Genomic DNA, 14,666 nt, shown 5'->3' with positions numbered 1-14,666 from the left:
CGACCGTCCTCGGAATGGGCAAAGATAGGTGTGCCAAGCTTATGCAAAGGCTTAATAAGTACATGGGATTTTTTATTTTTAGTAAATTTGCAATTTAAAAAAAACAAACTTTTTCACATTGTCATTGTGGGGTATTGTGTGGAGAATTTTGAGGACGAAACATTAATTTTTTTAATTTTGAAATAAGGCCGTAACATAACAAAATGTGGAAGAAGTGAGGCGCCGTGAAAGCTTACCGGGTGCACCGTTGGAGTTGTAAGTTTGATCATTCAGTTTTTCTTTGGCAAATAGGCAAACCTAGCATGACGTCCCTGTTAAAGCTAAGGACGCTAACCTTGGAACTTGCGGCTCTCTCTGCCACAACTTCCTTCCCGCCTTGTGTCTCTGCCTTTGTCTCCAATTGTCGGTTGCATGTCACAAATATTTGCAGACAGCAAGGTAAAAATAAATAAATATATATATATATATATATATATATATATATATATATATATATATATATATATATATATATATATATATATATATATATATATATATATATATATATCCATCCATTTTCTACCGCTTGTCCCTTTTTTGGGGTCGCGGGGGTATATATATATATATATATATATATATATATATATATATATATATATATATATATATATATATATATATATATATACATATATATATATATATTTATATGTATATATATTTTTATATATATATATATTTTTTATATATATATATATATTAATACATATATATTTTATATATATATATATATGCAGCTGAGATGGGCTCTAGCACCCCCTGCGACTCCGAAAGGGACAAGCAGTAGAAAATGGATGGATGATATAGCCTCTGTGTTTTTTCTGACCTAACGTGTATATATATATATATATATATATATATATATATATATATATATATATATATGTGTGTGTATATATATAAGTATATATACTGTATGTGTGTAATATGTGTATATATGTATGTATATATGTATATGTAAATATATATGTACAATGTATGTATGTATATACAGTATATAGAGAGATATACTGGATATATATAAATATATATATATCCATCCATCCATCCATTAATCTTCTGCTTATCTGAGGTCGGGTCGCGGGGGCAGCAGCCTAAGCAGGGAAGCCCAGCCACTTCGTCCAGCTCCTCCTGGGGGCTCCCGAGGTGTTCCCAGGCCAGCCAGGAAACATAGTCTCCCCATGTTACTATTATGTTGGATCCACTATGGACTGTACTCTCACAATATTATGTCAGACCCACTTGACATCCATTGCATTCGGTCTCCCCTAGAGGGGGGGGGTTACCCACATATGCGGTCCTCTCCAAGGTTTCTCATAGTCATTCGCATCGACGTCCCACTGGGGTGAGTTTTTCCTTGCCCTTATGTGGGCTCTGTACCGAGGATGTCGTTGTGGCTTGTGCAGCCCTTTGAGACACTTGTGATTTAGGGCTATATAAATAAACATTGATTGATTGATTGATGTGTCCTGGTTCTTCCGTGTGGCCTCCTACTGGTCGGACACGCCCTTAACACCTCCAGAGGGAGGCGTTCGGGTGGCATCCTGACCAGAAGCCCGAACCACTTCATCTGGCTCCTCTTGATGTGGAGGAGCAGCGGCTTTACTTTGAGCTCCTCCCGGATGACAGAGCTTCTCTCCCTATCTCTAAGGGAGAGCCCCGCCACCCGGTGGAGGAAACTCATTTCGGCCGCCTGTCCCCGTGATCTTGTCCTTTCGGTCATAACCCAAAGATCATGATCATAGGTGAGGATGGGAACGTAGACTAACCGGTAAATTGAAAGCTTTGCCTTTTGGCTCAGTGCCTTTTTCACCACGACGGATCGATATAGTGTCTGCATCAGTGCAGACGCTGCACCGATCTGCCTGTCGTCGATCTCATGATCCACTCTTCACTCACTCGTGAACAAGACTCCAAGGTACTTGAACTCTTCCACTTGGGGCAAGATCTTCTCCCCAACCCGGAGACAGCACTCCACCCTTTTTCGGGCGAGAACCATGAACTCGGACTTGGAGGTGCTGATTTTCATCTCATTCTTTTTACACTCTGCTGCGATCCGATCCAGTGGGACCTGAAGATCCTGGCCAAATGAAGCCATCAGGACCACATCATGTACAAAAAGCAGAGACCTAATCTTACAGCCACCAAACCGGATTCCCTCCACTCCCTGACTAAGCCTAAAAAGTCTGTCCAAAAAAGTTATGAACAGAATCAGTGACAAAGGGCAGACCTGGCGGAGTCCAACCCCCAGTGGAAACGGGCCCCACCACTTATCTGGCAGCGATCATACAGGGAGCGGACCCCATACTCTCTGAGTACTCCCAACAGGACTTCCTGAGGAACACGGTTGAATGCCTTCTCCAAGTCCACGAACCATATGTAAACTGTTTGTCCACACAATGTTGCAGAGTCTTGTCAACCAAGACAACCCCACAGCAACCCAGGCCTTAAGGAACTCGGGGTGGATATCGCTCACCTCCGGGGGCCCTGCCCCCGAGGAGTTTTTTAGCTACCTTGGCAACTTCATCCCCAGAAATGGGAGAGCCCTCCACATATTCCCCAGGCACTGCTTCCTCATTTGAAGACGTGTATGTGAGATTGAGGAGGTATTTGACGTATTCCTTCCACCGATCCAAAACATCCTTAGTTGAGGTCAGCAGCACATCCTCTCCACCATACACAGTGTTGACAGTGCACTGCTTCCTGCTCCTTAGGCAATGGATGGGGGTCCAGAATCGCTTCGAAGCCGTCTGGAAGTCGTTTTCCATGGCTTCTCCGAACTCTTCCCATGCGCAGCACTTGGCTTGCCAGTATATGTTCGCTGCCTTCGGGGTCGCATGAGCCGAAAGGGCCCGATCAGGCTCCTTCTTCAGCTTGACGGCATCCCTATCTCACCAGCAGTTTCTGGGAGTACCGCCACGACAGGCACCAACCTCCTTCAACTAGAGCTCCGATTGGCCGCCTCGACATTAGAGGTACGGAACATGGTCCACTCAGACTCAATGTCCAGCGCCTCCCTCGTGACATGTTCAATGCTCTTTATGGTGTTCGTTATGAATAATCTGTGACAGGCACAAAAGTCTAATAAAAACACCACTCGAGTTCATATCCGGGCGGCCGTTCCTCAGAATCACGCCTCTCCAGGTTTCACTGTCGTTGCCAATGTGAGCGTTGAAGTTCCCCAGCAGAACAAGGGAATCACCTAAGGAAACACTCTCCAGTATTCCCTCAAGGGAACCCAAAAAGTACTGTTTGGTGCAACAGGCGCAAACAACAGTCAGGACCTGTTCCCCCACCCGAAGGCGGAGGGAAGCTACCCTATCGTCTACTGGGTTAAACTCCAACGTACAGGCTCTGAGCCGTGAGGCAACAAGTATTGCCACCCCAGCCCGCCGCCTCCAGCAACGCCAGAGTGGAAGAGAGTCCAGCCCCTCTTGAGAGGACTGGTTCCAGAGCCCTTGAAGTGAGTCCGAATAGATCCAGCCAGAATTTCTCCACCTCGCGCACCAGCTTAGGCTCCTTCCCCCCCAGCGAGGTGACGTTCCACGGCCCAAGAGCCAGCTTCTGTAACCGAGGATTGGACCTCCAAGGGCCCTGTCTTTGGCTTCCGCCCCCAGCTCACATTGCACCCGACCTCTATGCCCCCTCCTATGAGTATTGGAGGGAGGACCTACGATGACCCTTCAGGCTGTGATCGGCCGGGCCCCATGGGGACAGGTTCAGCCACCAGGTGCTGGCCTTTGAGCCCCACCTTCGGGCCTAGCTCCAGAGGGAGATCCCAGTTACCTACGTCCGGGCGAGGGAAATCTATGAGTTCTTGTTTTTTCTTTTTCATATATCTTGGAGCTGCTCACTTAGGACCTGTTTGTCTTGGGAGACCCTACCAGGGGGCATAGAAGCCCCCAAACAACATAGCTCCTAGGATCATTGGAACACACGAACTCCTCTACCATGATAAGGTGACATCTCAGAGATATATATACTGTGTGTGTGTATATATATATATATATATATATATATATATATATATATATATATATATATATAACTTTTTTTTAAATAATTTTTGTTTTAATTTCACATCCATTTCTTCTTGAAAAATATTTTTTCGGGTTGCAAATAATTTCTGGCAATACATATCCCGCCTTTGTCTTGGTTTGAGCACATGAACTGTATCCCACGTAACACACAAGCACACGCATTAGTTACAGTATGTTTGTTGTTACCCAACAATAGTGATTGGGTAAAGTTAACTTCCAACATTACAGTTGCAAAAAACACTACGGTAGAAAAAAGAACACTGGGATTAATCTTTCAACAATAAGATATATATATATATATATATATATGTGTGTTTTTAAAATAAAATATGATGTACATGTTTTCGTTGACAATAAAGTAAACTGAATGAAAACGATTGAGAAATAAGCAAGTTATAATTTATTTTCATGGTACAACGCATTGTATTGCCCCCCCCATTAAAGGGGCTGTTTGCAACTTTTACGCTGATGTGTAGAGGTTGCTAAATTTCCGATGTATTTTGAGAATTATATCCCAACCTTTTAAGGCTTTTAGTACACAATGGTGTAAACTGGGTCTTATGTAACACACATACATTAGCTTTGTGTGCTGTTTGCTAATAATAGCGATTTGGCTAGCTAACAACAATTGTTAGTTGCTTTTCTCGGTCTGCTCTTTGGGTACTTAACAATTCGATTCCGACCCCTGGGGTGATGATTTGATTCAGAATCGATACTCGATTCAACACAATTCTCATTTCAAAAGTATTCTGGCAATGTATTATTTTGGTATCATAATTACAATGAAACTTTTTCAAAACATGTTAAAGGTCATAACATCTCCTTCTACTTGCATGGAGATGACCTAAGAATAATTATATTTAAGTTATCACAAAATTTTCATAAGTTCCCGGCAAGCAGACAAAAGCTGTCTTTGATCTTACCAATCAAAAGGCTTGTAAAACTCCACTGTGTAGGATGGGAAGCGACAAGAAGGTGTCGGATTCTTTGATGTATCGTAATCCACAGGACGATTTTGTCTTGACCCGAGATCTACAAAGCGCAGAGGAAGCAGGACCTGATCCCCCTCCAGGCACCTTTTCTTTGAATTGTTTTGTAACCAAAGGCGACGGCTGTTTACGACCCCCCTTCCTTTATAAACAGCTGTTGCCATGTAATCAGGGAAAGTCCAAATAAAAGAGGATGCGTACAATCTTTCGTCAGAGCGTGGTGGGACACTGTACTAGGGTCAGAGCCGGCCCAAGGCATAAGCGTACTAAGCGCTTGCTTAGGGCCCCGCGGCCAACAGGGGGCCCCCAAAAGCAATTAACAAAAAATTATTATTTTTTATTTTTTGCATGTACGAGTCTGACTGATGATTTCTAAATGATCAAAGATATATTATTGTACAAAAACACAATTTTAGGTCAACAGAGTGCTGCTGCTGATCTAGGCCTAGTGATTCCTCCTGCCTCTCTTTAAATGTAAAGCTGCCTCTGCTGCACCTGTGACGTTTGCCGCCTGCCGTGCAATGCCAGTGCGCACTGGGCATCAAAAGCGCAGATAGAGGCAAAAAAAGGAAGGTGCAGAAAAAAAGGAAGAAGAAGAAAGTGGAAGAGGAGAAAAAATGCCATGATAAAGGTATGTTTGCATGACTTGGTAATAAAAAGTTTATCAAAGAGATTTGTAGCTGTAATTAGCTTTAGCTAGGTGACGCTAGCTAGCTAGCGCGGTGCTAGCAATATGTTTTTAGCATCAGGTTACTAGTGAGATATGTTGTTTGCACAAATTGTTTGCAGCAGAGCACGGTAATTTATGTGAGTAAAATAAACATTATTTTTTACATCAACTCATAAGTTATGTGAAACGTCCCCAGGATTATGTTAAAATACTTTGGAGGCACAGAATCAGCCCAGAGCCAGTCCACATCCTCAGGCTCAACTGTGAGTGATGAATCAGGTGAGGAAAAGACTGTCACCATACAGTGTACATTTAATTTCTTAGTATAAACATTACACCTGAAGGGAAATTAATATAGTCAAAGTATCTCATTAATATGTGTGCCTATATGTATGTATTTCATTTTAGGTCCATCTCCATCCTCTACAGTGCTCTCTCACACACCTCCATCCTCTGTGCCCACTGTCCCCTCCATGTCTGAAACCACAGCTGATTTATCTAGTAAGTTAACTGCAAAACACCCTTTATAATAGCTCATTGTACTGCAGAACATTCTGAGATTAATAATTATGTCCAACAGTGCAATTTAATGACCTTATAGGTCCTTCTTTTTTAGTCATTGTCCGCCAGTTGACCCAGCTGAGTGGCCTTCTTTCCTCTCAGATTCAGACAGGACTGAGCAGGTGATCAGAGGACCACTGTCTGTTAAGGAGAACTTTTCATTCCCCAAACGGCATGATGGCCGAAGTTTTCATTATCATTATACCTACAGACAGCTTGTCAATGGGGAAAAAGTCAAGCGTAGCTGGCTGACTTATTCAAGAAGTAAAGATGCAGTCTATTGCTTTTGCTGCAAATTATTTTCCAAAAAGTCCTTAAAACTGGCAGCCGAGGGACAGCGGGATTGGGTCAACATAGGTGCACTGCTGAAACAGCATGAAAACAGTGAAGATCATTGTAGCAACATGGTGAAATTGAAGGAATTTGCCTTGCGTCTTTCAAAGGGGAAAACTATTGATGAATTTAACTTCAGTAGACTGCGCTCTCTTTGTACAAAGTAAACATTAAATATGAACAATTAACTAAAAATATAAACTAGTAATTAAAGACTAATATGTACAAGACTGATGAGACAAGATGACACTTTTACTGTAAATACAAAGCTTTATCACTTGGACTGTTCAACCCCAGGCCACTCTTGTAGCTGAATGTTTTCTACATTTTAAGATTAGGAACCATATGTGGCACTCTGGACATCATTCGTTCATTCATTGGTATTAATTATGTTCTTAACTGGGCCACCCCCATATCTTTATAAATGACATGTCATTTGTAAAGACATTCCAGGCTGACAATAGGATAATGTAAGCAACACTGCCAGAGCCGCAATGAGTTTATAGTAGGTGTGTGAATGATCAACAATCAATATTATTGGCAGAAATAGAGGGCCCCAAAATCAAATTTTGCTTAGGGCCCCATGGAGGCTTGGGCTGGCACTGACTAGGGTACAGGTCTACGCGTTTCTCCTCATTTAGCCAAATTTAATTATGTCTCTGTTTAATTCCTTGCTTCTTTGTCTGTTTAATAGATGTCATCAGTGTTTGAACCTGACAAACGTCTTTTTAAAAATGTTATTTAAATTTAATTTGTTGTGCACGTACGAGACAAGCCTGAACGCCACGCTAATTCTTCGGAGACGAGTCATTTCTATCCGATAGAATTAGTAATTGAGAAAAACAATAGAGTACTAGCTGCTTCTCCAGCACAAGTTTTTCAAAGTAAGATGTAATTAAGCAACAGTTTTAGAATAATCAAAACTTAAAACGGCAATGCTGATTCATCATGGTTTATCACTGGTAATCGTTGCAACCCTTGATATGATATAATTGGACATGTAGTATCTTTTACCAGGTGAAATCACATGTCTTTAAATTGTTGTGTGTCGGCGAACATCCAGTTTAATGCCCCATAGTTGCTTGGTGGTGACACTTATTAAATAGGTGTACATCATGATTGCACCCAGACTAGATGGCGCCATGTCTCTGTGAGATGTGAGGAGAGACGCCCCAAGGGGCCCGGAGCCATATTGAGGTACTCAGGATCCTAACTCAGGCCGGCATTGATGTCAGAAGTAGGTAACTTGTGTCTCGACCCGGTAACCCTAACTTTATCGCTGGCAGGACATATAGGGAAGCCATGGTCACGAGCCAGACAAGTACAGTAGGCAAGAATTCTAAGACTAAGAAGTTGACGCAACTAAGGGGTGGGCAGCAATGGGGCTCTAAAGATGGGTGTTGGGCAGAGGTGGGTAGAGTAGCCAGACATTGTACTCAAGTTAGAGTACTGTTACTTTAGAGATTTATTACTCAAGTAAAAGTAAGGAGTAGTCACCCAAATATTTACTTGAGTAAAAGTAAAAAGTATGTTGTGAAAAAACTACTCAAGTACTGAATAACTGATGAGTAACCTGTTCGTTTAATGATGACGGCAACAAATAATGCACAAAAACATAAAAATAGCAATGAGCAAATTCAGAGCCAGGAATATCTCTTAAGCAACTAAAACAATAATATATATTAAATAATAATACATTAACATAAAAAAATTAAGGCAAATTGAGCCACAATAACTTAACAGCACCATATGCTCAGGAGGCAGAGATTACAAAGGAAAATAACAAGTTAGCCTTTACGCAAACCATAAACTGATAGGTGTGGGCTGCACCTGGGAACACACTGTGCACTTCTGATTGGTGTTTCTATGCATGCGTGAGTGTGTGTGCGACTGTGCGTGTGAGTGTGTGTGTCTCTGTCTGTCTATGAGGCTGCAGTGCGTTAATAAATGTCCCCACACGATGTACATTTGACAGTGATTCATAGCAGGGAAGCTAACATCAGCCTACAGTGACAGTCAAAATATCTACTAACGTTACTTACCGCCATGTGCTTCCTGAAATTTGACGTTGAGTTCATGTAAGCTTAAGCTTGTTAAACACGTGACCGACTGGCTGTGTTTGATTGGTGAAACGGAGTCAAACGTCACCAGTGACTGCATTTGTTTGGTGAAACGCAGGCACGCGATATATCCTACTTTGAAGGTCTGTCTGACAAACCAAAACAAACAAAGCGTGCATTAACAGATCGATAAAAATCAGTAGCGAGTAGCGAGCTGAATGTAGATAAAGGAGCGGAGTAAAAGTAGCGTTTCTTCTCTATAAATATACTCAAGTAAAAGTAAAAGTATGTTGCATTAAAACTACTCTTAGAAGTACAATTTATCCCAAAAGTTACTCAAGTAGATGTAACGGAGTAAATGTAGCGCGTTACTACCCACCTCTGGTGTTGGGTCACACACAAGGTTCTCCCCACAGCTATTCATACTGTAGGACCTGTTGTTTTGCTCGCTCGTCAATAAAGTAATGATTGTTCAACGATCATCACCGGCGTCTTCCTTGATCTCTTCACACACCCAGGCCGCTCTTCAGCCCGGGAAGGCCAGAGGCACAACAGACCTTTGAGTAAACCGTAGCAATAACTTCCTGACTCACCCCATGAGACCGCCGAATATTTCTGTGACGTAGGCGTAGTCGCCGCCCGACTTGGGGATGGTCACGCCCAGTTCGGCGTAGCATAAGGAGCCCAGGGCGGCGATGCATCCTCCCAGCAGCCAGACGAGGAGCGCCAGGCCCACCGAGCCCGAATGCTCCAGGACACCTTTGGGAGAGATGAAGATGCCCGAGCCGATGATGTTCCCTGAGGAGGAGGAAGAGGAAGGATCACTGTCTAAAAGTTATCTTGATTTTGAGTCATTGGCATACTTGCCAACCCTCCCGGATTTTCCGGGAGACTCCCGAAATTCAGGGCCTCTCCCGAAAACCTCCCGGGACAAATTTTCTCCCGAAAATCTCCCGAAATTCAGGCGGACCTGAGTGACGTGTCGACAGCCTGTTTTCACGTCCGCTTTCCCGCAATATAAACAGTGTGCCTGCCCAATGACGTTATAACTGTAGAATGATCGAGGGCGAGTTCTTGGTTTCTTATGTGGGTTTATTGTTAGGCAGTTTCATTAACGTCCTCCCAGCGCGGTAACAACACACAACAACAGCAGTCACGTTTTCGTCTACCGTAAAGCAGTTCGTCTGCCGTAAACAGCAATGTTGTGACACTCTTAAACATGACAATACTGCCATCTACTGTACATGCATATGTGACAATAACATCTACTGCTTTTAGAGAGTGCAGTGAACAACTGCGCACACAACAAGGAGACGAAGCAGAATGCATCATCAGAGAGGGTGTTCACCATGGTTAGAAAAATAGTGACAGAGAATAGAACAAGGATGGACAATTCAACCCTTAACTCAACAATGAGTAGATGAGTGTTATGTGTGTGTATAAGTGTAAATAAATGAACACTGAAATTCAAGTCTTTCTCATATATATATATATATATATATATATATATATATATATATATATATATGAGACATGCACCTGGGGATAGGTTGATTGGCAACACTAAAATTGGCCCTAGTGTGTGAATGTGAGTGTGAATCTTGTCTGTCTATCTGTGTTGGCCCTGCGATGAGGTGGCGACTTGTCCAGGGTGTACCCCGCCTTCCGCCCGATTGTAGCTGAGATAGGCTCCAGCGCCCCCCGCGACCTCAAAGAGAATAAGCGGTAGAAAATGGATGGATGGATGGATATATATATATATATATATATATATATATATATATATATATATATATATATATATATATATATATATATATATATAAATATATATATATATATAAGAGAAAGACTTGAATTTCAGTGTTCATTTATTTACACATATACACACAATATATATATATATATATATATATATATATATATATATATATATATATATATATATATATATATATATATATAATAAAATAAATATATATATATATATATATATATATATATAGCTAGAATTCACTGAAAGTCAAGTATTTCTTATATATATCCATCCATCCATCCATTTACTACCGCGTATTCCCTTTTGGGGTCGCGGGGGGCGCTGGAGCCTATCTCAGCTACAATCGGGCGGAAGGCGGGGTACACCCTGGACAAGTCGCTTCCTCATCGCAGTCTTATATGTGTATATATATATATATATATATATATATATATATATATATATATATATATATATATATATATATATATGAAATACTTGACTTGGTGAATTCTAGCTGTAAATATACTTCTCCCCTCTTAACCACGCCCCCCCAACCACGCCCCGCCCCACCTCCGCCCCCAAACCCGCCCCCCCCAACACACCTCCCGAAATCGGAGGTCTCAAGGTTGGCAAGTATGGTCATTGGACAGATCAGCTGCTGGAATGCCCCCTAATCACAACACACACACACACACACACACACACACACACACACACACACACGCACACACACACACACACACACACACAAAGACCCCCATATGAGCGAGTGAGTTATAGCGCCTGGCCACTCCCACCTGCCGCCGCCACCAGTAAACGCTAACATACGACCAGTTCAGTCGTGGAGCGGCAGGCATCCAAGTGGCACAGACTGCCGTTACGTAAGCGGACATCCGTGGGCCGCTCTGGACAGCCGGGACATGACCCCCTAACCTCGCTTGGCCGCCGCTTATAGCAGCACGTGACAAAAAAAAAAAAAAAAGAGTCTGGAAGCAGGAAAGAATAAAACGATATCAATATTGTCAAAATTGATATCAGTTGTCTCGCGGCTGATTAAAATGAAGAAATTGTGGATAAAACAGGAAAAGTCACTTCGACAGTATGGACCACAACCTGGACTACCTTACCCTTTAGAGCACAGCTGTAACTTCCTGGCACTAAACCTGCAAAACAAATGTTCTTCTCAGGTTTCTCTATGTTTGCATTTTCACACTTTGCACTACTTTCTTACACTTTATTAAACATTTGTTACATATTCCTTATTTTTTCACTTTCATTTTAAGAGCTTATTGTTAATTAAGTGTTCAATGTGAATGTACTATTTTGTTTACATTGTTTTGAGTGTTTTCCATGCTTGTGTTGACATTTCCTTTCCTTTCTTGGTCGATGAAAAGATCATAATGAGTACAACAGGAAAACACTTGTATGCAATGCAGAACACAGTAGGAGCGGGAAGAACTGTAAGGGGGAGCACAATCACATCACGCATTAAATTAGGACATTCAAAAAACATGGACAGAGGGAAACTACTCTCCAAGGGCTAGTAAGCAGCAACCAGAACATTTTACTGAAATTTCTAGAAGAGACAGGTTTATTGAATATAATTTAGTATAAAAAGGTACAGTATATACTGTATGTGCTGTGTGTATGTGAGGGAGTGAGGAGGGAGGGAACTGTGGTTCACACTCCAATACAGTAGGTGGTAGTTATGCACTTTTAATGTTGAGTGCCCCACCATAAGAAGAAGAAGAAAGGATAATCAGAGGAAAGTTAGATTTAAAAAAAAAAAAAAGTTTACATTTTATATATTTTTTCCCTTGTCCTTATTTTCCATAGGTTGTAAAAATATCAATAATTATTAGGGATGTCCGATAATGGCTTTTTGCCGATATCCGATATTCCGATATTGTCCAACTCTTTAATTACCGATACCGATATCAACCGACATATACAGTCGTGGAATTAACACATTGTTATGCCGAATTTGGACAACCAGGTATGGTGAAGATAAGGTACTTTTAAAAAAAATTAATAAAATAAAATAAGATAAATAAATTAAAAACATTTTCTTGAAAAAAAAAGAAAGTAAAACAATATAAAAACAGTTACATAGAAACTAGTAATTAATGAAAATTAATAAAATTAACTGTTAAAGGTTAGTACTATTAGTGGACCAGCAGCACGCACAATCATGTGTGCTTATGGACTGTATCCCTTGCAGATTGTATTGATATATATTGATATATAATGTAGGAACCAGAATATTAATAACAGAAAGAAACAACCCTTTTGTGTGAATGACCGTGAATGAGTGTAAATGGGGGAGGAAGGTTTTTTAGGTTGGTGCACTAATTGTAAGTGTATCTTTTGTTTTTTATGTTGATTTAATTAAAAAATATTAAAAAAAAACAATAAAAAAAAAACAAACAAAAAAACGATACCGATAATAAAAAAAACGATACCGATAATTTCCGATATTACATTTTAACGCATTTATCGGACGATAATATCGGCAGGCCGATATTATCGGACATCTCTTATAATTATCGATATCGACCGACATAAAACACATTTCAGCCTTTTCGCCCTGCCTTAGTTGAAAGTCCGTAAGGCCGAGGGATTGAAGTTGAAAGGTCAAATGTATTATAGATCAGGGTTTCTTACCTATAGGGCCGGGGTTTATTGTTAGGCCGCGAGCGCCCTCTAGAGGGCCACCAAAAAGTATCTGTTTCTCAGTTGTAATACACTTTTCCTCCACTTGTAGCAATAATGACAATAACGTACAGACAGAAGAAGTCTGGAGCTAAAGTCATAGCGAAGTTTCTTAAGCGCAAAAATTACGACTAAAGTGGCGAAGCTGTAGTTTCATTTACACTTAAATTTTAGTCACAGCTTGTTTAATATCATCATTAATAATTTAATTTATTTGTTTCAGCACAACATAATTGTATTTTTTGGCAGGTATTTATTAATCCCTTCTTATGCAGTATATTTGGTTAGTACCTTTTATCTAATCAGCCTGACCTAAGCCTCAGGTTTATGTGTTAGATAAATAATAATCTTTCATAATATTTGAGCGGGCCCCAGGCCTCTCTGTAGTAAAAAAGTTGGACCCGGAGGTCAACAAGGTAAAGAACCCCTGCTCTAGATGTATGTCTACATGTATGTTATCATAACCAGGCTATACACCCCACTTTAGTACATTATTAAGAATCATAACTGTTACATTAACATTAACTGTTTTTTTTCATGGCGGCTGGTTGTGTCTTTGAATATATTTCTAAGAACATATTAGTGCATATTTGTGGCTTAATTCTGTTAACACAATTAAAAAATACAATGCGGCCTCCATTGTTAGTGTAAATCTACATTCAACGTGTTGTTCGTCACCTATGATGATGGTGCACGCGCTCAGTAGCCCAATCTCCTTCTTCAGGGTCACCCGGTCCGGGACCTTGGTCTTCCCCTCATGGCACGGCCTGGAACACGTCTGACCGTCCATGTCCGCCTTCCCGGGGTCCGCACAGTCCCAGTCCTCTTCCCCAGTACTCCCAGTGCTCTCCCCTCTCCGCATTCATGCACTCTCAATGGGCTGCGCTTGCGCAACAACCTGCGGCTGTCCAGGCTTGAATGTTAAATAGGCGCGAGTCACCGTGAGGCGTTCAGGAACACCCCGGGGAGAGGAGATTTTAACACGTTAGACCACGGGTGTCCAAACTTTTGCACTGGAAAAAAGCATGCTGGTGCCTTTTTGATGTTTTCCATTTTTAAAAACAGTATAACAGATAGATTTTGTTTAACCACCAGTTTGTTTAACCAAACTCTCCTCAAGTCATAAAAATTTTAAAAATAAGTCATATATTAAGTTTTTTCCTTCTAGTTCAACTTACTGTCCATTAAAGTAAAAAATATATATATACAAAACCCAAAACCAGTGAAGTTGGCACATTGTCTAATTCGTAAATAAAAACAGAATAAAATGATTTGCAAATCCTTTTCAACTTATATTCAATTGAATAAACTGCAAATACAAGATATTTATTGTGCGAACTGAGAAACTAATTATTTTTTTTTTGCAAATAATCATTAACTTAGAATTTAATGGCAGCAACACACTGCAAACAAGTTGTCACAGGGGAATTTTTACCCCTGAGTTAAATTGCCTTTCCTTTTAACAACACTCAGTAAACGTTTGGGAACTGAGGAGACCAA

The 14,666-nt window shown here is 40.9% G+C and overlaps 1 protein-coding gene across 3 annotated transcripts in view; it reads right to left on the bottom strand.

Annotated features, from left to right (window-relative positions):
* slc7a10b (solute carrier family 7 member 10b) overlaps positions 1-13,987 on the bottom strand; it is a 25,741-nt gene extending 11,754 nt beyond the window's left edge. For all 3 annotated transcript variants that reach the window (XM_061924359.2, XM_061924360.1, XM_061924361.1), the window contains exons 1-2: positions 13,845-13,987; positions 9,289-9,493 (exon numbers count right to left, since the gene is read on the bottom strand). In XM_061924359.2, the coding sequence (XP_061780343.1) occupies positions 9,289-9,493; positions 13,845-13,956 (317 nt within the window). In that variant the 5' untranslated portion in view covers positions 13,957-13,987. The remainder of the gene's footprint in view (positions 1-9,288; positions 9,494-13,844) is intronic.
* Positions 13,988-14,666: the final 679 nt, after the last annotated feature.

The sequence above is a fragment of the Nerophis lumbriciformis genome, linkage group LG29 (assembly GCF_033978685.3).
Source record: "Nerophis lumbriciformis linkage group LG29, RoL_Nlum_v2.1, whole genome shotgun sequence".
NCBI classification, from domain to species: Eukaryota; Metazoa; Chordata; class Actinopteri; order Syngnathiformes; family Syngnathidae; genus Nerophis; species Nerophis lumbriciformis.
Note: the sequence above shows the minus strand (reverse complement) of the source record. Positions and strands in the feature narration are given on the sequence as shown.